Source organism: Oncorhynchus keta, chromosome 9 (assembly GCF_023373465.1).
Source record: "Oncorhynchus keta strain PuntledgeMale-10-30-2019 chromosome 9, Oket_V2, whole genome shotgun sequence".
Lineage (NCBI taxonomy): Eukaryota > Metazoa > Chordata > Actinopteri > Salmoniformes > Salmonidae > Oncorhynchus > Oncorhynchus keta.
The window spans coordinates 25838339-25863892 of NC_068429.1; the positions used below are offsets into that span (position 1 = coordinate 25838339).

General features: G+C 44.4%; 1 protein-coding gene across 4 annotated transcripts in view; it reads left to right on the forward strand.

Moving 5' to 3' along the window:
• LOC118371639 (AP-3 complex subunit beta-1) overlaps positions 1–25554 on the forward strand; it is a 100487-nt gene that overhangs the window by 72299 nt on the left and 2634 nt on the right. For all 4 annotated transcript variants that reach the window (XM_035757183.2, XM_035757184.2, XM_035757185.2 and 1 more), the window contains exons 21-26: positions 336–384; positions 485–588; positions 9551–9779; positions 15022–15106; positions 15715–15812; positions 17009–17147. In XM_035757183.2, coding sequence (XP_035613076.1) covers positions 336–384; positions 485–588; positions 9551–9779; positions 15022–15106; positions 15715–15812; positions 17009–17147 — 704 coding nt within the window. The remainder of the gene's footprint in view (positions 1–335; positions 385–484; positions 589–9550; positions 9780–15021; positions 15107–15714; positions 15813–17008; positions 17148–25554) is intronic.

Sequence of the window (25554 nt, forward strand, 5' to 3'; positions counted from 1 at the left end):
CAAATAGGGCAGTGTGTAGGCTACATTCCCACAAATACAAACAGACTTTACTTTAATATTCTGCCTGTCATCTTTCTCTCTTTCCCACTAGTTCTTCTTTCTCTTTCATCTATAGCCTTCATTCGTCTGACATTCATGTTGGAACATTTGCTAAAAAATACAACTTATGTTATGATATACTGTGCTGTACTCTCAAGTGTTTTTTACTATAAATATGTTTGACAATCTGATACAGACCTAAGAGTCGACCATTAATTAATATTTTATCCAGCACCTGTTCAAAGCCAGTCTAGGGACAGTATGTTTCTCATACATTCTGCTGGTCTTTTCTCCAGGTGGAGGTGAAGTCAACGAAGGAGGTGTGTCTGTTGGATCTGGGTGACTGTGAGTTTTCTGTCTGTAAAACAGCATGTAGCTGGGAAAAATACCACAAGATTTCCAGTTGGAATTCATCTCATAAGTGTTCTGTGTGTGTGTCCTGTAGTCACTCCTGCACCAGTGACCCAGCACAAGTCTTCTGTCCTCTCTCCTAGCCTTCTAGGAGACCTGGAGGGCCTGTCACTCTCCAATGTCTCCTCCACCATCCAGGTGAGTGTGTGTCTGTCTGTCTGTTTATCCCTCCCTAGGGGGGTAAATGTGTTGGATCATACTGTACAGTCGAGTGTCTTTAAAAGACTGTCTCCAGTGGCTGGAATCTCCTCCTGGAGTTGGCTGTTGACCCTTTCCTCCTTCCTGGACATATTTATAAATCATCTCCCTTTCCCCCTTCCTGGACATATTTACAGTGCCTTCGGAAAGTATTCAGACCACATGAATTTTTCCACATTTTATTGCATTACAGCCTTATTCTAAAATGTATTAAATAAAACAATTTCCTCATCAATCTACACACAATACACCACAAAAAAAAAACGTATTTACATAAGTATTCAGACCCTCTGCTATGAGACTCGAAATTGAGCTCAGGTGCACCCTGTTTCCATTGATAATCCCTAAGATGTATCTACAACTTGATTGGAGTCCACCTGTGGAAAATTAAATTGATTGGACATGATTTGGAAAGGCACACACCTGTCTACACAAGGTCCCACAGTTGACAGTGCATGTCAGAGCAAAAACCAAGCCGTGAGGTCGAAAGGAATTGTCCATAGAGCTCCAAGACAGGATTGTGTCGAAGCACAGATCTGAGGAAGGGTAGCAAAGCATTTCTGCAGCATTGAAGTTCCCCAAGAACACTCCATCAATCTTAAATGGAATAAGTTTGGAACCACCAAGACCCTCCCCGAGCTGGCCACACGGCCAAATAAAGAACAACACTTGAATGTGTAGGTGTGTCCAAACTTTTGACTGATACTGTATTTATAAATAATTTCCTCCTTCTTGGACATTTATAAGTAATATCCCTCTCCACTCATACAATTGCAATTCTGTTTTCCTCTCTCCATGTGGCCTGTTCATACAACACTCAGTGCCAACCTCCATCCACCTCCCTCTCGAACTGCCTCTCCACCTCTCTCTCTCTCCATCTCTCCATCTCTCTCTCCATCTCTCTCTCCATCTCGCTCTCCATCTCTCTCCATCTCTCTCTCCATCTCTCTCCATCTCTCATCTCTCTCTCTCATCTCTCTCTCTCTCCATCTCTCTCTCTCCATCTCTCTCTCTCTCTCTCTCTCTCTCTCTCTCTCTCTCTCTCTCTCTCTCTCCTCTCTCTCTCTACCTCCTCTCTCTCTCTACCTCTCTCTCTCTCTCTCTCTCTACCTCTCTCTATCTATCTCTCTCTCCATCTCTCTCTCTCTATCTCTCTCTCTCCACCTCTCTCTCTCTACCTCTCTCTCTCCACCTCTCTCTCTCTACCTCTCTCCCTCTCCATCTCTCTCTACCTACCTCTCTCTCTCTCTACCTCTCTCCATCTTTCTCTACCTCTCTCTCTCTCTCCATCTCTCTCTACCCCTCTCTCTATCTCTCTCTACCCCTCTCTCTCTATCTCTCTGTCAGTTCTCTCCCTGGTGTCTCTGTAGTCTACAGTGTGTCTATGCATTATGGTTGACCTTTTCTCAGATGAATGGCTCCTTTTCTCTTTGGTGTTAGATTGTACCAGCACTACCAATCAACCAATATGAGCTAATTCTATAGAGAGTAGATATGTCCCTATAACATAACATCACTATAACGTCCCATAATGTTCCCATTACATTCATTGTCTTTCCGACAAATAAGTTCTCTCTCGTACGTATACAATCTTTTCATCCTTTTTTTTTCTGTCTTCACTTATCCAGTGCGTTTATCAGTGTGTGCGCGCATGTGTGTGTGTGTGTGATTGACAGCCTGTCTCAGGCTGTTTACTGATAGGTTAAGGCCAGGCAGTAATAGACAATAGAAATGCAGATTAAACAGGGTGCTGTTTGCACATCAGCATCTGATTGAGAGTCAATCCTATGCATAAATACATGATGGCCATCAGGATTCATAGACTGGGGTAAATAACCTCACAACCCTCTCGCTACTTATTTCAAAGACGTGCGAGCAGACCCACACACACACATAGTTTCACCCACTCACTTCCTATCTGTCTCTCTCTCTCTCACACACACACACCACCCACCAATATCCTTCACAGACACACACTTGCCCCGGTGTCATTTCTATTTCTCACCAATCAGCCCACAGAAGCGGTGAGTGTGTCTCAGCTGAGCGCTTCGGCCCTTTTAGAGAATTACTGCCTGGTTATCAAAGACATTTACATTAACCCTGGTCACTGTCTCTGACCCCTCCTCTCCTCGATCTCCCTCTCCCCCCTATTTTTCCCTTTCTCTCTCCCTCTCTTCTTTCCTACTTTCTCTCTCTTTTCATTCTCCCTCTCTCTAATAACATTTTGACATTAGAGGATCTCTCACAAATGCCTTTTAAACCATCCCACCCCTCCAAACACACACCCTCCTTCCGTTGTCCGTGTGTAAGTGTGTAGGGGGGGAATTGTCAAAGGCTGATAACGTTTCATTCATAATTAGCATTGGGCGAATGAGGCTGCGTTGGGGGGAAATTGAACTGTCAGCGGCGGGGCACGGGCCGTTTGACCCCATCACGCCCGGAGGGGGCCATCATAATTTGTTCATTTGGTGCCCATCAGGCGGACCGCACCTCCCCGCAACTCACCCCCCTGACCTCCCCCAGTGTGGGCGTGCTGGGTTCAGGTCTAATTATGAATCAGCAGTGGACTGGGAGAGGCAGGAATATAGCAGAACTGCCCTCCACACACCCCTACCTGCCACTCACTCACACACACACACACACACACACACACACACACACACACACACACACACACACACACACACACACACACACACACTGTCTGGGTATAAATAGGTTTAAATGCCTGTAGGAAATATGCAATTGGTTGATTTAGATGGGATGTGTGTGTGAGAGTGTGTGTTTAGCAGAACATGATATGTGTGTGTGAATTTCACAATTTTCAAGAGAACATGTGGTCATCCCTACTGCCTATGTTCTGGCGGATGCATCATTTGTAAATAATGTCTTGAGTGTTGGAGTGTGCCCCTGGCTATCCATACATTTTTAAAACAAGAAAATGGTGCTATCTGCTTTCCTTAATAGAAGACATTTTAAATTATTTATATATATTAAGTATATTTTAGCAATTATAATTACTTTTGATACTTAAGTATTTTTAAAACCAAATACTTTTAGACTTTTACTGAAGTAGTATTTTACTGGGTGACTTTTACTTGAGTAACTTTCTATTAAGTTATCTATACTTTTACTTATGTATGACATTTGTGTACTTTTTCCACCACAGGTAAGGAAGGGGTGGTTGTCGGTCTGTCTGTCTGAATCAAGCTCCTGATGCAAAGACTTCAATTAAACTGATGCCACCTTGTCTTGGTGTACCATGACTAGATAGAGTTACAACACATTTTTACGCTTGAAAGGTCACTCCCACTCCATGTTTCTTTGAAAGTACCAAGATTAATCACTTTTTAAAAATCTAATTTTGTGATGAATGGTCCCAGGTGAGCCAACCTCTGTCTGTGTGCTTTGAGCTAACTAACTCCTGTTGGCTTAATATGGTTGTAGGTGACTGCAGTGACATCTTGCTGACTCCTTCTAGTCAAGGTCTTCTGATAGATTGACTCAATTAATTGTCATCTCCTGACTGACTGAGGGAACAATTAAAATCAAGTCAAACACACGTCTCTTACACCTCTCTCTCATACAATCTCACAACATAATGAAATCCTCTTTCTGAAGTAACAAGCAGCCAATGTCACAAAAACAGAAATGGATTTTCAATACATCCCCATACATCTCCTAACACACACTTGTTCTCTTAAATTGGACATGTTATGCGTTCACATGCTCGCCAGATGTCAAGTTACGGTTAGCCCCTTTTGAATATGTCAGCGAGATTTTCAGGTCATTTACCAGAGAGGATGCTGGGAGGGGGTGAGCGTGTCATCCCACTGCGTGGGTGTGTGTGTCCGGGCTCTGAAGGTGACTGGAGTGTGTGTCATCCATCACAGTAGCTTCCTTTAAGTTGAGACATAATAGAGCCTCTCAATCAACTTCCTCTCCCGTTGTCACCTTCCCCCAAGTCCAGGAGACCAGACAAAAAGAGATCCACCAAGGGTGTGTGTGACACGGGAGGCAAGGTTACATCCTAGCCTGCTGTTATTTACACTTTGGGTTTGGAGGATGCGTCCTGCCTCACAGGCCAACAGTGACGGAAGACTGGGCGAGGGTGTGTGTGTGTTAGGTCATTACTGTCTGCTGTGTCAAATTGGTGATGATAAGCAGTTTGAAACCCTGTCCTAGCCTCCATCCCTCCCTCCTCACGGGGGTGTTAAACAGGACCTTGAGTGCGGAGGGAGCAGGATGTGCTTGTCAGGAAGGTAAATCTGCTCTGTGAAGGCGTGGCAGACATTACGGCCAGCTTTATCGACAACGACTGCTCTGACACGAACAAAAGTGGCCCGATAAATTTCCCCCGTTGGCGTGACGGGCGAGTGTGAGGGCGCCGCACCGTGACAAATGTTTGTTTGACCCCCTTCCTGTCTGGGGGTACACGACACGTCTGAGCTGGCTATTACCAGGGGAGGATGGGGATAACCTGCTCTCCTCTACTGTGTGTCATTGTAGGAGGAAAAACTGGACTTTTTGAATGTGATTAGCCAGTCGGTTTCTGTTTACTAACTTGTTTTGTCAGCACTTTGAGTTCCACCCTGTTGTATTTCAAACTGATTCTCCACACTACCACACCATGACAGTCCTGAGAATGTCTCACACACATCTCTTCTCCTATCAGTATAATCTGAAAGAAACTGGCAATATGTCCACCCACCTCCATCTACTGTCAACAACTTAGACACTCTTTCCCATGTCATATCACATCATCACAAGTCAGAAATTAGGAGTTATATTCGTCCCCTCGTTTGACTCTCACCTTTGCACACGTGTTTACTTGGACCCGTTTTATCTTTGTTGACTGTGAGGTTTTTTGACACTGTTGTGAGATTTCACACACCTCGTTTTATAATTTCCCTCTCTCTCCCCCCTCACTCTCTCGTCTCTCTCTCACTCCCTCGTCTCTCTCTCACTCCCTCGTCTCTCTCTACCCCCTCACTCCCTCGTCTCTCTCTACCCCCCCTCACTCTCTCGTCTCTCTCTCACTCCCTCGTCTCTCTCTACCCCCTCACTCCCTCGTCTCTCTCTACCCCCCCTCACTCCCTCGTCTCTCTCTACCCCCCCTCACTCCCTCGTCTCTCTCTCACTCCCTCGTCTCTCTCTCACTCCTCTCTCTCACTCCCTCGTCTCTCTCACTCCCTCGTCTCTCTCTACCCCCCCTCACTCCGTCGTCTCTCTACCCCCTCACTCCCTCGTCTCCCCCTCACTCCCTCGTCTCCCCCCTCACTTCCTCGTCTCTCTCCCCTCTCACTCCCCCCTCACTCCCTCGTCTCCCCCTCACTTCCTCGTCTCTCTCCCCCTCACTTCCTCGTCTCTCTCCCCCTCACTCCCTCGTCTCTCTCTCCCCCTCACTTCCTCGTCTCTCCCCCCCTCACTCCCTCGTCTCTCTCTCCCCCCTCACTCCCTCGTCTCTCAGCTTGTCAAGGTAAAAGCATAGCACCAACAGCAGCAGGTGTAACAGAAGGATTCAGGAGGTGTTAACTACTTGTTTTAGCGTTCTCTCACTTTACTCTCATTAACACAGGGTTGATATCCATGTATCTGTCTGAGGCAGGGAGGAGCCTACTTAGTAGCCTACTTAGTATATGGGCAATATACAGTGCATTCTGAAAGTATTCAGACCCGTTCCCTTTTTCTAAATTTTGTTATGCCAAAATGAGCAATCGGGGGAGAAGGGCCTTGGTCAGGGAGGTGACGAAGAACCCGATGGTCACTCTGACAAAGCTCCAGAGTTCCTCTGTGGAGATGGGAGAACCTTCCAGAAGGACAACCATCTCTGCAGCACTCCACCAATCAGGCCTTTATGGTAGAGTGGCCAGACGGAAGCCACTCTTCAGTAAAAGGCACATGACAGCCCGCTTGGAGTTTACCAAAAGGCACCTAAAGACTCTCAGACCGTGAGAAACAAGATTCTCTGGTCTGATGAAATCTAGTTTGAAGTCTTTGGCCTGAATGCCAAGCGTCACATCTGGAGGAAACCTGGCACCATCCCTATGGTGAAGTACAGAGATCCTTGATGAAAACCTGCTCCAGAGCGCTCAGGACCTCAGACTGGGGCGATGGTTCACTTTCCAACAGGACAACAACCCTAAGCACACAGCCAAGACAGCGCAGGAGTGGCTTTGGGACAAGTCTCCATGTCCTTGAGTGGCCCAGCTAGAGCCTGGACTTTCCGAATGCACTGTATGGCTGTGATTGTCCTGATGTTGAGACAGTTCTGTCACTGCATGGCTGTGATTGTCCTGATGTTGAGACAGACAGTTCTGTCACTGCATGGCTGTGATTGTCCTGATGTTGAGACAGACAGTTCTGTCACTGCATGGCTGTGATTGTCCTGATGTTGAGACAGACAGTTCTGTCACTGCATGGCTGTGATTGTCCTGATGTTGAGACAGTTCTGTCACTGCATGGCTGTGATTGTCCTGATGTTGAGACAGTTCTGTCACTGCATGGCTGTGATTGTCCTGATGTTGAGACAGTTCTGTCACTGTATGGCTGTGATTGTCCTGATGTTGAGACAGTTCTGTCACTGCATGGCTGTGATTGTCCTGATGTTGAGACAGTTCTGTCACTGCATGGCTGTGATTGTCCTGATGTTGAGACAGACAGTTCTGTCACTGCATGGCTGTGATTGTCCTGATGTTGAGACAGACAGTTCTGTCACTGTATGGCTGTGATTGTCCTGATGTTGAGACAGACAGTTCTGTCACTGTATGGCTGTGATTGTCCTGATGTTGAGACAGACAGTTCTGTCACTGTATGGCTGTGATTGTCCTGATGTTGAGACAGACAGTTCTGTCACTGCATGGCTGTGATTGTCCTGATGTTGAGACAGACAGTTCTGTCACTGTATGGCTGTGATTGTCCTGATGTTGAGACAGACAGTTCTGTCACTGTCAGTTCTGTCACTCATGGCTGTATGGCTGTGATTGTCCTGATGTTGAGACAGACAGTTCTGTCACTGTATGGCTGTGATTGTCCTGATGTTGAGACAGACAGTTCTGTCACTGTATGGCTGTGATTGTCCTGATGTTGAGACAGACAGTTCTGTCACTGTATGGCTGTGATTGTCCTGATGTTGAGACAGACAGTTCTGTCACTGCATGGCTGTGATTGTCCTGATGTTGAGACAGACAGTTCTGTCACTGCATGGCTGTGATTGTCCTGATGTTGAGACAGACAGTTCTGTCACTGCATGGCTGTGATTGTCCTGATGTTGAGACAGACAGTTCTGTCACTGTATGGCTGTGATTGTCCTGATGTTGAGACAGACAGTTCTGTCACTGCATGGCTGTGATTGTCCTGATGTTGAGACAGTTCTGTCACTGCATGGCTGTGATTGTCCTGATGTTGAGACAGACAGTTCTGTCACTGCATGGCTGTGATTGTCCTGATGTTGAGACAGTTCTGTCACTGCATGGCTGTGATTGTCCTGATGTTGAGACAGTTCTGTCACTGTATGGCTGTGATTGTCCTGATGTTGAGACAGACAGTTCTGTCACTGCATGGCTGTGATTGTCCTGATGTTGAGACAGACAGTTCTGTCACTGTATGGCTGTGATTGTCCTGATGTTGAGACAGACAGTTCTGTCACTGTATGGCTGTGATTGTCCTGATGTTGAGACAGACAGTTCTGTCACTGTATGGCTGTGATTGTCCTGATGTTGAGACAGTTCTGTCACTGCATGGCTGGGTGTCAACAAGGTAGCCCTTTACTGTTAATGAAGATTGAGCCACTAAGCAGTGTAAAAAAATATATATTTTATTTGCCTTTTCACACATGAATGAGACATGATGTGGGCATCCGATAACTCAAAATGATGTGTAACACCATTTAGGCCTAGTAGCTTCAATCTTCATTAAAAGTATCATTTTGTAACAGTCGTTGATGGGGGTATTGCAGTGGAGTGTAGTTTTGTGCCTATGCAAAGTGTTATGAAACCACCTAGCCAGCTTGCATATATTTGTTTTTTTTGCATGCAGCCTAATTGTGATTGCTTGCATCTGTCTTTGTCTGTGTAAAGTAGATGGCTTGTACCACTATACGTAGACTAGATTATCTTGAGTCGAGAGGACGCCATTGCCACTGTCAAATCAACAAGTCAAAAGAGTCAGGCCGGTTAATCAGAATAAGAATGCACAGAAAATAGAATGAATGAAAGAACGAACAGAATACAGAATGAACGAGGGACCATGCTAATGTTGCTAGGGGAAAATAAAGAAGAAGAAAAACACTCCTTAACCCCCAGAATTTATCAGTAAGTTTCCCCCTCTTCTCCTGACAGGGTGTTTTGTCCTGCCTCTATGCTATGGTAATTACAGTTCCTGCTATTGAAAAGGTAAAAGCTCTGTTAATAGAAAGCTGAATAGCAGGCTAGGCCCAGAGCAGTCCTCTAGTGTTCCCATTCATTAGGCCAGAGCAGTCCATCAGCCTGCCATGGAGCCGCGTCAGACTAGCCCACCCACTCACTACTAACCTGCTTGATTGGGGACATACTGTATAGGAATAATAATAATACATTGGGTTTATATGGCACTTTTCTAGGACATGGCTGAAATGGGCCTTTTTCCAGGAAGAATGGTTGATGGTTAATGAACAGAGCTAGGCATACGTTGTCAACAAAACCTCAGTTATCCTGCAGTCGTAAGTGGAGGAGCCTATGTTAAGTAGATATTTAATGAAGAGAGCTGGACCTACGTCACCAAACAACAACATACAAAGACCATATTTGTCAATGTTATCAACCAACATTCTGTTCTTCAGACCTTCTCATATTCTCATTGGTCCACTCTGTGTGTGTCCCTGTTTACTCAGCTCTGTCCCCTCTCTCTTTCCTTTCCTCTCCAGTTGAGCGGTCCAGCGTTTGTCCCAGAGAAGAGCCATGACCTGCTGCACCGTATGACAGGTAAAGGTCTGTCAGCCCAGTACCAGTTCTCCAGACAGCCCTGTCTCTACCAGCCCACCATGGTCTCAGTCCAGATCAGCCTGACCAACACCACAGACCACCCTCTGGAACAGATCCACATTGGAGACAGGAGCCCCACAGGACTCAACATACACTGCTTCAATACTATAGGTGGGTTAGATAACATAATACACTGCTTCAATACTATAGGTGGGTTAGATAACATAATACACTGCTTCAATACTATAGGTGGGTTAGATAACATAATACACCGCTTCAATACTATAGGTGGGTTAGATAACATAATACACCGCTTCAATACTATAGGTGGGTTAGATAACATAATACACTGCTTCAATACTATAGGTGAGTTAGATAACATAATACACTGCTTCAATACTATAGGTGGGTTAGATAACATAATACACCGCTTCAATACTATAGGTGGGTTAGATAACATAATACACTGCTTCAATACTATAGGTGAGTTAGATAACATAATACACTGCTTCAATACTATAGGTGGGTTAGATAACATAATACACTGCTTCAATACTATAGGTGGGTTAGATAACATAATACACTGCTTCAATACTATAGGTGAGTTAGATAACATAATACACTGCTTCAATACTATAGGTGGGTTAGATAACATAATACACTGCTTCAATATTATAGGTGAGTTAGATAACATAATACACTGCTTCAATACTATAGGTGGGTTAGATAACATAATACACCGCTTCAAATCAAAGTTTATTTGTCACATGCACCGAATACAACAGGTGTAGACTTTACAGTGAAATGCTAACTTACAGGCTCTAACCAATAGTGCAAAAAAGGTATTAAAGTGAACAATAGGTTAGTAAAGAAATAAAACAACAGTAAGAAGACAGGCTATATACAGTAGCAAGGCTATAAAAGTAGCGAGGCTACATACAGACACCGGTTAGTCAGGCTGATTGAGGTAGTATATACATACTATAGGTGAGTTAGATAACATAATACACTACCTGACCAAGTATGTGGACACCCCTTCAAATTAGTAGATTTGGCTATTACAGCCACACCCATTGCTGACAGGTGTATAAAATCCAGCACACAGCCATCCAATCTCCATAGATAAACATTGTCAGTAGAATGCCAAAACTGAACATTTCCACATGGCCCCGTCATAGGATGCCACCTTTCCAATAAGTCAGTTCGTCAAATTTCTTCCCTGCTAGAGCTGCCCCGGGCAACTGTAAGTGCTGTTATTGTGAAGTGGAAACGTCTAGGAGCAACAACAGCTCAGCGTTGGTGGCCACACAAGCTTATAGAACGGGACCGCCGAGTGTTGAAACTCATAGTGCGTAAAAATTGTGTGCCAACTGTAAAGTTTGGTGAAGGAGGATTAATGGTCTGGGACTGTTTTTCATGCTTCTGGCTAGGACCCTTAGTTCCAGTGAAGGGAAATCTTAAATCTACAGCATACAATGACATTCTAGACGATTCTGTGCTTCCAACTTTGTGGGAACAATTTGGGGAAGGCCCTTTCTGGTTACAGCATGACTATGACCCCGTGCACAAAGCGAGGTCCATACAGAAATGTTGAGATTGGTGTGGAAGAACTTGACTGGCCTGCACCGAGCCCTGACCTCAAATTCATCGAACACCTTTGGGATGAACTGGAACGCCGACTGCGAGCCAGGCCTAATCACACAACATCAGTGCCTGACCTCACTAATGCTCTTATGGCTGAATGGAAGCAAGTCCCTGCACCAATGTTCCAACATATAGTGGAAAGCCTTCCCAGAAGAGTGTAGGCTGTCAGAGGAGTAAAGGTGGACTAACTCCATATTATTGCCCTTGATTTTGGGATGTTGGATGAGCAGGTGTCCACATACTTTTGCACTGAACAAAAATATAAACGTGTAAAGTGTTGGTTTCATGAGCTGAAATAAAATTCCCCGAAATGTTCCATACGCATAAACATTTATTTTTCTAAAATTGTGTACAAATGTGTTTACATCCCTGTTCGTGAGCATTTCTCCTTTGCCAAGATAATCCAATCCATCCACCTGACAGGTGTGGCATACCAAGAAGCTGATATAAGTCCACAAGTAAACATTTGCTTAACAAGTCACAGAATAAGTTGCATGGACTCACTCTGTGTGCAATAATAGTTTTTATCATCCATTTTTTTTATGACTACTTCATCTCTGTATCCCACACATACAATTATCTGTAAGGTCCTCAGTCGAGCGGTGAATTTTTAAACACAGATTCAACCGCAAAGACCAGGGAGGTTTTCCAATGCCTCGCAAAGAAGGGCACCTATTGGTAGGTTGGTAAAAATCAAAACAGACATGGAAAATCCCCTTTGAGCATGGTGAAGTTTTTAATTACACTTTGGATGGTGTATTAATACACCCAGTCACTACAAAGATAAAGGTTTACTTCCTAACTCACTTGCCGGAGAGGAAGGAAACCACTCAGGGATTTCACCATGAGGCCAATGGTGACTTTAAAACAGTTACAGAGTTTAATGGCTGTGATAGGAGAAAACTGAGGATGGTTCAACAACATTGAAGTTAATCCACAATACTAACCTAAATGACAGAGTGAAAACAAGGAAGCCTGTACAGAATAAAAATATTCCAAAACATGTATCCTGTTTGCAACAAGTCACTAAAGTAATACTGCAAAAAATGTGGCAAAGCAATTAACTTTTAGTCCTGAATACAAAGTGTTGTGTTTGAAGGAAATCCAATACGACACATTACTGAGTACCATTCTCTAAATGTTTAAGCATAGTGGTGGCTGCGTTATGTTATGGGTATGTTTGTAATCAATCGTTAAGTACTGGGGAGTTTTCAGGATAAAACATATTCGGAATGGAGCTAAGCACAGGCATCTTAGAGGAAAACCTGCATCTTAGAGGAAAACAATGCCAAAACTACATTGGAGTTGCTTACCAAGAAGACAATGAATGGTCCTGACTGGCCGGGTTACAGTTTTGACTTAAATCTATGACCTGAAAATGGTTGTCTAGCAATGATCATCAACCAATTTGACTGAGCTTGAAGAATTTTGAAAAGAATAATGAGAAAATGTTGCATAATCCACATGTGGGAAGCTCTTGATTTACAGCTGTAATCGCTGCCAACGGTGATTCTAACATTTATTGATTGACTCGGCGTTGAATATTTATCTAATCAACGTGTTTTATTTTTCATGATATTCTTTTACAAATGTTAGAATTTTTCTTCGACTTTGCCATGACATTTTGTGTAGATCGTTGTTTTAAAAAACGACTATTAAATCCATCTTAATCCCACAAAATGTGGAATAAATCGAGGATGAACACTGAGTGTACAAAACATTAAGAACATCAGCTCTTTCAATGAGACTGACCAGATGAAAGCTATGATTCCTTACTGATGTCACAAATCCACTTCAATCAGTGTAGATGTAACTCAATGTTACGACGACTGTGTTTTTAATGTTTTGTACACTGTATATAGGACAAGCTCAATGTAATGGCTGGAATGGAATATATGGAGCGGTATCACACATATGAAAACCACATGTTTGACTCCTTCGATTAATTCCATTCCCGCCATTACAATGAGCCCGTCCTCCTATAGCCTCTCCCGAGAGAGCGAGAAACATCATCCAGGTTACGTATTATGTCATCTCGAGGGAAAGGCCTTAACTACCCTGCATTACACTGCCATCCAGGACCTAATGATTTTAATGTAAAACAAATTCATTTGCACATACAGGTATGACCTCTCGTTCTTACAATTCTATATGAGGCCTCTTATGTTCCATGACATTTTAAAATAAGTTCTCTGCTGGTCACTCCAGACCCTGTATTAGTAGGTCATTATACTATGGAGGACTATAAGCCTATATGAGAGGAAACCATAAAGACCTTGTTTTCTATTATAATCTTCTATAGCTGAGAGTGTGTGTATTAATCCACATAATCCCTGGGAGGCCATATTGATTAGAGAATATCTCCATTCATAACACACACACCTTTGGGCCAACTCTCCCTGCAGACATCAAAGAAAAGCAAAAGAAGAGATGAAAATAGAAAAGTGGTGTGCGCTCAAGCACGTTAAAATCTTCAATTGGCTGTGGATTGATTGGGCATTGAAGGAACTCAGGCTGCCAAACACTGGGTAATTGGGATCGATTGAGTTTGGAGCGTGTGTGTGTGTGTGTGGAGTCGGTTTTCAAATTGAGCAGAAGAAAGTGAATGCGGAAGAAATACCTTACTCTATCACAATGTCTTAAAAATAAATGATACGGAGCACTGTTCCTACAGTAGCATGGCTCACAATGTGTTTCAACATATCTGGCGCTTCCACACCTGCATCTACATGTATTTATCTACTGTAGTAAAGTCCATCTTCCTCTCAAAACTAAAATGTAGAGGGGGATGAGGAGGAGAAAAGAGTGAGATGAGCGAGGGAAGAAGTTAGAGATGGAAAAGGAAGAGAGAGAGTGAGATGAGCGAGGGAAGAAGTTAGAGATGGAAAAGGAAGCGAGAAAGAGAGAGATGAGCGAGGGAAGAAGTCAGAGATGGAAAAGGAAGAGAGAAAGAGAGAGATGAGCGAGGGAAGAAGTTAGAGATGGAAGAGAGAAAGAGGGATGACATAAAGCACCTTTAAGGCAGGAGTGTTGAGAAGAGGAGTGTTGAGAAGAGGAGTGTTTGATGTCTCTGTTTTCAGTGTCTGTCCTCTGGTGTCCAGGGTCCTCTCCTCTGGGTGAAACAGAGTTCCACGCTAAAACACCTCCACTTCACAGAGAAACACAGGGCTGCTCAGGAGAGCATAGAGGATGACTCTGTCCATCTGTCTCCTCTTTCTCCCTCATCCTTCTAACTTTCTCTACCTCACAGATCTCTCTGCTCCATGTCTTTCTCCTTCTCTCCCTCTTCATTCCTCATCTCTCTCTCATCCCTATCTCTTGTCCTACTTTATACATAGCCATCTCCTCCCTCCCTCTGTCTCTCTCTTTTCCTCTCCTTCACTCTCTCTTCAGACCCTGATGTTCTCTTTGACAAACCTATTGTTTTGGAAATAGGCTATTCTTTTTCGGTCTCATTGTTGCGGAGGATGAGATTGAAAGATGGATTTCTCACACGCAGTGGCCTGGCTTTGTGAAGTAGAAAACACAAGTAGTGTCTTTCTGCATGCCTGTCTGTCTGTTCCACTCTAATGCCCTCCTCTCTCTCATTCTGCCCCCTCCCTTGTCACTCTCTTCCTCTCCTGTCTTCTTCCTTTGACCACTCCCTCGCTATCTGTTCTGGTCACTCACTCCTTTCTTCCTCTCCTCTCTTCCCTTTCTTCTTCTGCCCTCTCCCTCCCCCTCTGCCCTTTTCACTCACTCCTCTCATCCTCCTCTTCTCTGTTCTCAGAGTGTCTGGAGCCAGAGGCCTCAGTGACTGTTTTCATCGGCATCGACTTCAACGACTCAACACAAGCAGCCAACTTCCAGCTGTGGTAAGATACCCTGTCTTTATACACAGTGAGGCTGAAACAGCTATGGCTCTCTTCCTCTTCTCCCTCCTCTTCTTCTTCCTCCTCCTCCTATCCCTAACTTGCTTTTCCTCTAGCTGTAGAAGAAAACTCCCCCTTTCCGGTCTGTTATCTCTTCTCTACCCCTCTTCTTCCTCCTCTCCTTTCTGACCTGACTCCCAGGTGAGGCATCACCCGCCATTGATCCTGTTTCAGAGATAACAATTATTCCCCTCATTAATGAACTCTGCTCTGACTTCCCAGAGCAGAAAAGAACAGCAGTCTATGCCACCACCTTTCTGCTCTGCACCGTTCGCTGATCAATAGGCTGATCAGAATTTTTGGGGGTACAGAGTAAATCAATCCGTGCCAAAATGCCAATCACCCAGTTTGTTTTGTATGGCAATCAGAACAGAGAAAATTTCACATACACACATCCCTAATTTCAATTTTTTTAGCATTACCAGTAGCTTGATTTTGTTATTAGGTATATCGCAAAACACTACAGTACTATAAAACACACAGACACAAACATAACACAGTAACATAGTTGTGCCCCTTCAACACTCACTGTTGTCCTGTTTGTCCATCAGTACGAAGGAGGACCATTTCAGTGTGTCCATCCAGCCTGCCATAGGGGAACTCCTCCTGCCCATCACCATGACCGAACTGGACTTCTGCAAGGAGCAAGGTGAGATTTCATACAGCGTTAACTACAAAAAATATCATAATCATTATCTTACACAGTCAGACTAAACATTATCTACATTATCATCACCATGACCGAACTGGACTTCTGCAAGGAGCAAGGTGAGATTTCATACAGCGTTAACTACAAAAAAATATCATAATCATTATCTTACACAGTCAGACTAAACATTATCTACATTATCATCACCATGACCGAACTGGACTTCTGCAAGGAGCAAGGTGAGATTTCATACAGCGTTAACTACAAAAAAATATCATAATCATTATCTTACACAGTCAGCCTAAACATTATCTACATTATCATCAACATGACCAATCACTCTGTATTTCATGGTGTTTAGGATAAGTCACTGTTAAAAAAAGTGCTACTGAGCCATGTGCTGTAGTCAGACCAGTCAAAGCAGCAACAAAGGCAGTTTGTTGTTAATGGCTTCATAAGTGATGCCAATAATACAGACCTGCTTTTTATGGAGGCTTTAATGCAGAAATGCGTCATAATAAAGATACATTTTCCATTCAACTTCAATGGTCCTCCAAGAGTGGCTGAAATATCTTGTAAACACACACTCTCACATACACACACCGAGGAGAGCTGTTGAGAGAATGTGGTATGTAGGCCACCACTCTTCTCTAAGTGTCTACTAATGCCTTCCTCGTCTGGTTAATTCATTAATGAATCTTCATTCACTAGATTTGTATTCTGATCTCTACTCCTCACAGCAATCAGGGAGAAGAGGAGACAAAGGCTAGATTTAACCCACCCCTCTCTTTTAAAGAAGATTCTTTCAACTGAACAACTTTCCTTCTCTTTAGGTGGCCTTTAAACAGATTTGTTATTTTGACCTGAATGGAGTAGTGTGTGTCCCCCCCCCGCACACACACACACCCCACTCACTCTAACCTGCCTCCATCCCTCCCTATGCCATTCACTCCAGTCCTCATTAAAAACCATTTCTGGCATGTTAGGTGCACTTTCTTTCTTCATCTTCCGCACAGTCAAGCTCTCAAGCACTATTTTCATTTCCTGTCATCTGTCAGAATGAGGATAGTGTGCTGGCTGTGTGTCACTGGGTATTGAGTGCAGTCAATGAATAGTATTCTCCAGCGCACCTGCAAAGCAACCTCTAGATGTGATGTGAGTGCATCATTTCACTAAACTGTTCCTCACCCAATCAGGTAAACTTCTGGGCATGAACGAGAGCTCGGCAACCATCACCATGGCAGCAGAGAACATGACCAGCCAACCAATCAGCAGACCAGTGGCAACCGTGGCCAACCTGGGAGTGGTTCCATCCAGTCAAGACAACGTCCACAGGTGTGTGTGTTTTTGTTTTTTGTATGGCTATTTAAGGTTAGCGATTGGCATTTTGAATGGGAATGAATTGTTTGGTCCCCACAACGATAGTAAAACAAACGCGTGTGTGTGTGTTTTCGGCTCTGCTTTGCACGTATGTGTTTGACTATCTGTGTGTGTCCCTGCCTGAGATGGTTCTGCCAGGGGAATGCCTAGAGAACGGTGTGTGTGAAGTCTTGCTGTGTAATTGGTGTACACAGGGTGTGCTAATGAGCTTCCTTCTCCGTCACGCACACACACACACCTGACGGATAATTACCCCTCCATCTATCTCTCTCCTGCTCTCTCTCTCCGTTTCCTCACCTGTCTCTCTTTCACTTCCTCTTTGTCCCTCTTTCTGTCTCTCCTATCTTTCCATCTGTCTCCCACTTTGTCCTTCTTTTACTTTGTCTCTACCTCCCTCCCTGTCTATCCAACTGTCTGAAAATAAGGGATCTTAGGGGGAAAGAGGGAGGACGGGGGATAAACAGAAGGGGATAGAAAAACGAAGGGGGAGAGATGGAGAGAAGGAAAAAGAAAGAGGAGGAATGAGACAATAGCACAAGGTTACAGGGAGCTAGGAGGAGTGGAGGAGAGTGAGTGGAAATCAATGTTAGCCGGTGGGAGAGGCCTGCCTCCAATAAGCCCATACTTCATTTAGAATAACCAATAGGACAAATGACTCTGGGCTATCAATCTCTCTCTGCTGCCTGGCTGGCTGACGGCTGGGGAGGAAGCTACACTCTCCTCACTGTCCTTTAATGACGACACGCTCTCCTCTGGTCTCGCAATGATGACATGGACCTGGTCCAAAGACAACCCCTGGGCTAGCAGCCTCCCCTTCTGCACATCTAAAGGAGTCAGATAGGTGTACTGGAAGTTACGTTAGGTGGAGCCGTCCACGGTTTTCTTCAGATCTGAAATTACCGAAGAGGTATCTCATAGGTGGGGTTATATTGATGCTGCACAACTACTAGTGCACACTCTTTCTCTCTCACACACACACACATACACACAGACCAGTGTTGACACAAATGCACACAGGAAGGATCGATGTGAGGGGAGACACACACTGAGAGCTCATTGTGGAGGTCACACTGCATTAATGTTACTGTGATGGAGGTGAACTCCACTAGGACCCCCTCTCCTCCTCCCTAGGGACAGGCTTCTCCTGCCTGGGCACCAGCACACAAATGAGGCGCTCTTCCTGGAGGTCAGGGTTCAGCCTTGAAGTGATGATCTTACATGGTATCACGTTTATATTGTGTGGTGGTATTAGCCACAATACTATATTACATTTGATATTGTGGCTATTAGAATAATTTAACCCGATATGCAGCTAGCATTCTTCCTTATCTTTGGTTTGTGCGCGTGTGTACATGGGTGTATAGTGCACCTCTTCTCCCTCTCAGCCATGCAGTCCTGTTCATCACCAGCAGGGTGCAGCACTGCTACTCTACAAGCTGCCCTTACTAATGGAGGAAAACCTAACCACCTCAACACAGCCCAATAGATTGATGGAAAGGAGGCTGGCAATAAATCAAGCAGAAAAGCAAATGTAGAAAAAGCTGTTCTTGTTTGTGTCTAAACAGGGGGAATAGAATAAATCTGCTCTATTTTTCACTCCGTTTGAAAGCAAATGTGATCGTATTTGTATGCATTGGTTGGTTAGAGACCTTCATTTTTAAAAGTGCACCTTGGGAATTTTAAGCTGTATGTTTACTTTGCTTCAATATAACATATTTATATATCCAATTGTATTTCCATTTGGTGATGACTGAAATGGAGTTAAATGCAAATATGCTTTTTGTCCTATTAGTCTTAAATGAATGAGGATGTTCAATATTTTATCCCATAATTTTATTACTCGTAAAAATCATTATTTGATTATCACCTATAATACAAACAAATTGCAGCCCAAAGCGCTTTTATTTATTTTTTATTATTCTGTTTTTAGAGGGTTTGTGAGCTTTATTGTTGAATGTGCCACCAAATAATAACAGTAGTAGCAATGGTTATGAACATATCCAATAACACTGCTAACAATGTCTGTGTTTGAGTGTGAGTCTTCTCTCTTCCCAATCCACAACTCAGCATTAGTTAACACATCTGTATACTGTCCTTGTGAAGTGTTCTTTATCCCTTCATCTCCCCCTGTTGTGTAGTGGTCAACACACACACACCTCTATCTCCCTCTCTCTAGTGGTCATCAGTGTCCATATGGGCTGCAGTGTGGTCACTCAGTGTCCGTATGGCGGTGTTCTGGGAAATGTACTGCTCTCTAATAGGGGTTAATAACAGTACCCATCTGGCTGTAGCTGGTCTGATCTGACCACCCTGCTGAAGGACACTTGGTCTTGGACACTCATCTGACCACATGGCCAGTGAAGGCCAGTTAAGCTCAGCTCAGTGTGGGGTTGCTGGGTGCATGCTGCTGCATTAATGGCTTTAACCAGCCAGGGCCTGTTAGTGTTGTCTACCAGGCAGCCGCTATATGTCGGACCAGTCATACGTTTACTTCAAATGTTTGCTTGAATGTTTTTCTGGAATTTTTGGTTGAGTATTCATATAATGTTAAGTGCTGGAAAAGCTCTACATAAATCCAATCCAGTAACGTCTCTCGTACAGCCAGTGGGTTGTGGTGGGTGGCAGACTGATCCTTGTTCTTCCTGAACCAGCCTGAGGTTGAATGTAAAGGTGAAGCCCACTTAGTGTTTGCATGGTGGGGTGTTGGAGGTGTACTGGAGGCAGATGGCATCGGGGAGAGGCTCTTTCCACTGAGGAGAATCGCACATAATTGGAGAGTGATGCTTAGCAGCAGTCTGCCGATCGATGCCAATCCCTCCTCTCTAAGTCCGGGGGTTATCGTTTGCTTTTCTTTTCATACGCTGCAATTAATCCAGTGTTTAGCCCCTCTCATGCCTGCCTGGGGAGAGCATGGGCATACCAATGACCTGGTTAGGACCACTATCACCCCTACTGTGTGTGTGTGTAGTTGGGCTCACGTCTGGTTTGTAAATGGATGCTCCTCGGGACTTCACTGTGCACCGTTACGTTTCGTTTTTTTCATTATGTGTGTGTGTGTGGGGGGGGGTGGTGTCACCTCAGTGTGTCGTCTCTAGTCCTCGGTGTGAAATCAGAACCAGGGAGAATCCTGCCCAGATGCCTACAGCTCAGAAGTATAGGATAAAAGGTTTCACCATGCACCAACCAGACAGACCTGTACACGGAAGTAACACACACAGAGAGACACTTAAAGCACACCAACCACTGACAAATCAAACATACTGTTTTCTGGCCTGAAGAGAGAGCGAGAGATACCCCCCATCCCTAAAATCATTAAGCCACAGTGACCACACACATCAGGCAGCTTACGTGGAAAGAGGTTATAGCACAGGACACAGTGGCTGGGTAGGGCTTTTAAAATGATTGTTTGTACAGTTTTTTAAAACATATCTAAAGCTCTGTTTTAGTAGCCAGAGCTTTTAGATTGGCGTCATTAGATTGGTATATTTGAAAAATGACATTTAGGCCTACACAATTGCTAAACGAGAAGAGAAAAGGAAAGAGTGGAGGGGTAGAATGAAAGAGTGGAGGGGTAGAATGAAAGAGTGGAGGGGTAGAATGAAAGAGTGGAGGGGTAGAATGAAAGAGAGAGGGATTAGTGGTGTTTTCAGTGGAGTGTGTCCTGTTGAAGTGGCTAATATTTTAATTAAGTCTGAGAGGACTGAGAGCTGCCTGATAAACTCCCTCTCCTCTGTTGATGGTAATTTAGCTGCTCCCCAGAGGCACAACCAGACACACACGTGTGTGTGTGTGTGTGTGTGTGTGTGTGTGTGTGTGTGTGTGTGTGTGTGTGTGTGTGTGTGTGTGTGTGTGTGTGTGTGTGTGTGTGTGTGTGTGTGTGTGTGTGTGTGTGTGTGTGTGTGTGTGTGCGCACATATGTGTGTCCTCCTCCCTATCCCATAGGGTGTTAGTTGGTGGTGGTGGTGGTGTTTAGCTGTACCCAGAGACAGAGACATAGCCAGCCCAGTGGCCCCTGGTCCTGTCTGCAGGCCTGTTCCTAACATGCTCTGATCCTTCTCTATCTGCTGTGGGGGGCTCCTCTCCTCTTCACTGAGTTATTGTCAGGCCTGAGGGAGGGCTGCTTGTCAGTTCTAAGAGCGGGTCTTTGTGGGGTATTTGTCAGGCCTAACCAGGGGTCCACGGGGGGCCTTTGTCCCAGGGATGTAGTGCTAAACGGAGGCAGATGGCTGGGTGGTGTCAGCCTGTCAGCCACGTGGGGCACCAGAGGGGACAGGGAAGAGGGAGAAGGGGGCCCAGCACAGGCCTGTCACCCTAAAGAGGGTTTGGGTCACCCCGGGTCAGGCCCGCTGCCTGGCTCTTGTTAGCACCCTCAATGGGCACCATGTGTGCCCCATTTTAGTCCCCCTGTCTGTGGGGCTGGTATCCTAGGAAACCGGGCTGCTGAGAATTCTCCTGGGGGAGGGAGGGTCCCCCCACACACACTCTATTGCTCTCTCTGGGGAAAGGGGGTGAATGTTTGATTGACAAAAGGAGTGTGTCTCCTCCTTAATGGCTTTTTAGTCAGCTGGATAATAGACTGGCTATCTCTCTGTCTCTCCCTCTCTCCGACACCCCCTCACTAATGCTGGGTAATTACATGATTTGTAGTGTTTGGGAATTGTATTAATGGAGGATTTATGAGGGCCTGCTTGGTGTGTGTTAAAGGAAAGTTTCAGCCATTTCGAATGTTATTGTTTTTGTGCATCTCTGAGTGATGTTCTATCGATTCCCTGGGTAATTTCAGTTTTCATGTGTATCTGAATTATTGCCGTTCGCGCAGGCAGAAATCCGGCCAATATGACGTAGCACCGTGATAAAGTCGCTCTCACTACACTAGAAGTTAATAGGAATACGAGATTTAGATCGCAAAACGTGTCATACATGTCAGATTTCAATACTGGCTGATGTCATAACTTGGAAGGATGTCTTCTCACGAATGAGCCATTGATCATAATTTTGCGATATTCCTACCTCGAGAAATGTCTAACTTAACAGATGGTCTAGCACATTTTTCCTGTTTGTCTGCCACTTTAGTCCAGGGTGCATTGCATGGTGCAGTTGCCAGAGATATTATAGAAAGGAGATGGGAATCCAATGAAATAAGGAACATATAACACCCCACCCAGCAGACTTTCGACCAATCGCATTCACGTTGTCATGCTGTGTCACGTGATTGCTAAGCTAATCGCCACGCAATCCCTTCTCAAAGTGAGTGTATATGTCGAGAAATGTGTCTATTTTCCTCTAAAGTACATTGTCACAATTCCAAAGCTATACGATACTACAGACAGCATGTTAATTATCACACATTTCGGAAAATATTTATAATGTTGTACTTCTTGTTGATTAAATTCATGCTAATGTTGGGTTTTTTAGCTAGCACCCAATAGACGAACATTCACTCCTTGTCCCAGAATTGCCCAGAATGCACCGCGCGGTCCATTGACGTAGCATGGGAAACTGCCTTGTTCAGGGGCAGAACGACCGATTTTTACCTTGTCAGCTCGGGGATTCAATCTAGCAACCTTTCAGTTACTGGCCCAATGCTCTAACCACTAGGCTACCTGCTGTCCCAACATGGTGAGATTGTAGACTCCTAAATTGATAGTACAGTTTGTTTAGGCAATTTTACAGCTAACTAAACTCCTCAACAACAACAAAAAGTCCCCTTTTCAGGACAATGTCTTTCAAAGATAATTTATAATAATCCCTTGTAAAGGGTTTAAACACTGTTTCTCATGCTTGTTCAATGAACCATAAACAATTAATGAACATGAACCAGTGGAGCGGTCATTAAGAGACTAACAGCTTACAGACTAGGCAATTAAGGTCACAGTTATGAAAACATTGGACACTAAAGAGGCCGTTCTACTGACTGAAAAACACAAAAAGAAAGATGCCCAGGGTCCCTGCTCATCTGCGTGAACATGCCTTAGGCATGCTGCAAGGAGGCATGAGGACTGTAGATGTGGCCAGGGCAATTGCAATGTCGGTACTGTGAGATGCCTAAGACAGCGCTACAGGGAGACAGGACGGACAGCTGATCGTCCTCGCAGTGGCAGACCATGTGTAACAACACCTGCACAGGATCAGTTCATCTGAACATCACATCTGTGGGACAGGTACAGGATGGTAACAACAACTGCCCGAGTTACACCAGGAATTCACAATCCCTCCATCAGTGCTCAGACTATCCGCAATAGGCTGAAAGAGTCTGGACTGAGGGCTTGTAGGCCTGTTGTAAGGCAGGTCCTCACCAGACATCACCGGCAACAATGTCACCTATGGGCACAAACCCACCATCGTTGGACCAGACAAGACTGGCAAAAGGTGCTCTTCACTGACGAGTCGTGGTTTTGTTTCACCAGGGGTGATGGACGGATTCGTGTTTATCGTCAAAGGAATGAGCATTACACCGAGGCCTGTACTCTGGAGCGGGATCGATTTGGAGGTGGAGGGTCCGTCATGGTTTTGGGCGGTGTGTCACAGCATCATCGGACTGAGCTTGTTGTCATTGTAGGCAATCTCAACGCTGTGCGTTACAGGGAAGACATCCTCCTCCCTCATGTGGTACCCTTCCTGCAGGCTCATACTGACATTACCCTCCTGCATGACAATGCCACCAGCCATACTGCTCGTGCTGTGCTTGATTTCCTGCAAGACAGGAATGTCAGTGTTCTGCCATGGCCAGTGAAGAGCCCAGATCTCAATCCCATTGAGCACATCTGGGACCTGTTGGATCGGAGGGTGAGGGTTAGGGTCATTCCTCCCAGAAATGTCTGGGAACTTTCTGGTGCCTTGGTGGAAGAGTGGGGTAACATCTCACAGCAAGAACTGGCAAATCTGGTGCAGTCCATGAGGAGGAGATGCACTGCAGTACCTCTTGGAACTACCGCTCCCGGATCCAGGAGAATTGTCATCAACTGACACTAATTAGCATAACGCAACGGACAAAAAATATTACTAGAAAATATTCATGAAATCACAAGTGAAATATATTGAAACACAGCTTAGCCTTTTGTTAATCACCCTGTCATCTCAGATTTTGAAATTATGCTTTACAGCCAAAGCAAGACAAGCATTTGTGTAAATGTATCGATAGCCTAGCATAGCATTATGCCTAGCTAGCAGCAGGCAGCTTGGTCACGAATCAGAAAAGGAATCAAATGAAATCGTTTACCTTTGATGAGTTTTGGATGTTTTCACACACGGGACTCCCAGTTAGACCGCAAATGTTCCTTTTTTACATAGAGATTATATTTGTAGCCGAAATAGCTCCATTTGTTCTTCACGTTTGGCTGAGAAATTGACCAGAAATTGCAGTCATGACAACGCCGAAAAATATTCCAAATTACATCCATAATATTGACTGAAACATGTTAAATGTTTTTTATAAACAATCCTCAGGGTGTTTTTCAAATTGATAATATATCAACCGGGTCAGTTGGCTTCTTAGTAGGAGCGAGAGAAACAATGGCCTCATTTGTCTATTACGCACATATCACTCTGAGAGCCACCAGCTGACCACTGACGCAATGTTGTCACTCACGCTCATTTTTTCAAAATAAAATTCTGAAACTGTCTTGTTACACTAGACACATTAGGGAAGCCAAAGAAAAAGGAATCTGGTTGATATCCCTTTCACTGCTCAATAGGGACGCATAGGAACGCAGAGGTTTCTAAATAAGAGTCACTTCCTGATTGGATTTTTCTCAGGCTTTCGCCTGCAATATCAGTTCTGTTATACTCACAGACAATATTTTTACAGTTTTGGAAACTTTAGAGTGTTTTCTATCCTAAGCTGTCAATTATATGCATATTCTATTATCTGGTCCTGAAAAATAGCCTGTGTACTTTGGGAACGTTATTTTTCCAAAAATGAAAATAGTGCCCCCTAGTTTCAAGAGGTTAATGCAGCTGGTGGCCACACCAGATGCTGACTGTTACTTTTGATTTTGACCCCCCCCTTTGTTCAGGGACACATTTATTCAATTTCTGTTAGTCACATGTCTGTGGAACTTGATCAGTTTATGTCTCAGTTGTTGAACATTGTTATGTTCATACAAATATTTACGTATGTTAAAAGTTTGCTGAAAATAAATGCAGTTGACAGTGAGAGGACCTTTCTTTTTTTGCTGAGTTTAGCTCTGTTACATGCTGATATTGTCTTTGCTATTATTGTGTGTAGCTAGCCAGCCCATAGAAAGAGCATTGCATTGTGGATTTTGTAGTGGACTTGAGCAGCAACAGATTTCCACAACGATTTCCATGTTGCTACCAACCTTATTATAACGCCAAAATGCTACAGTTGTTCACAACTCAT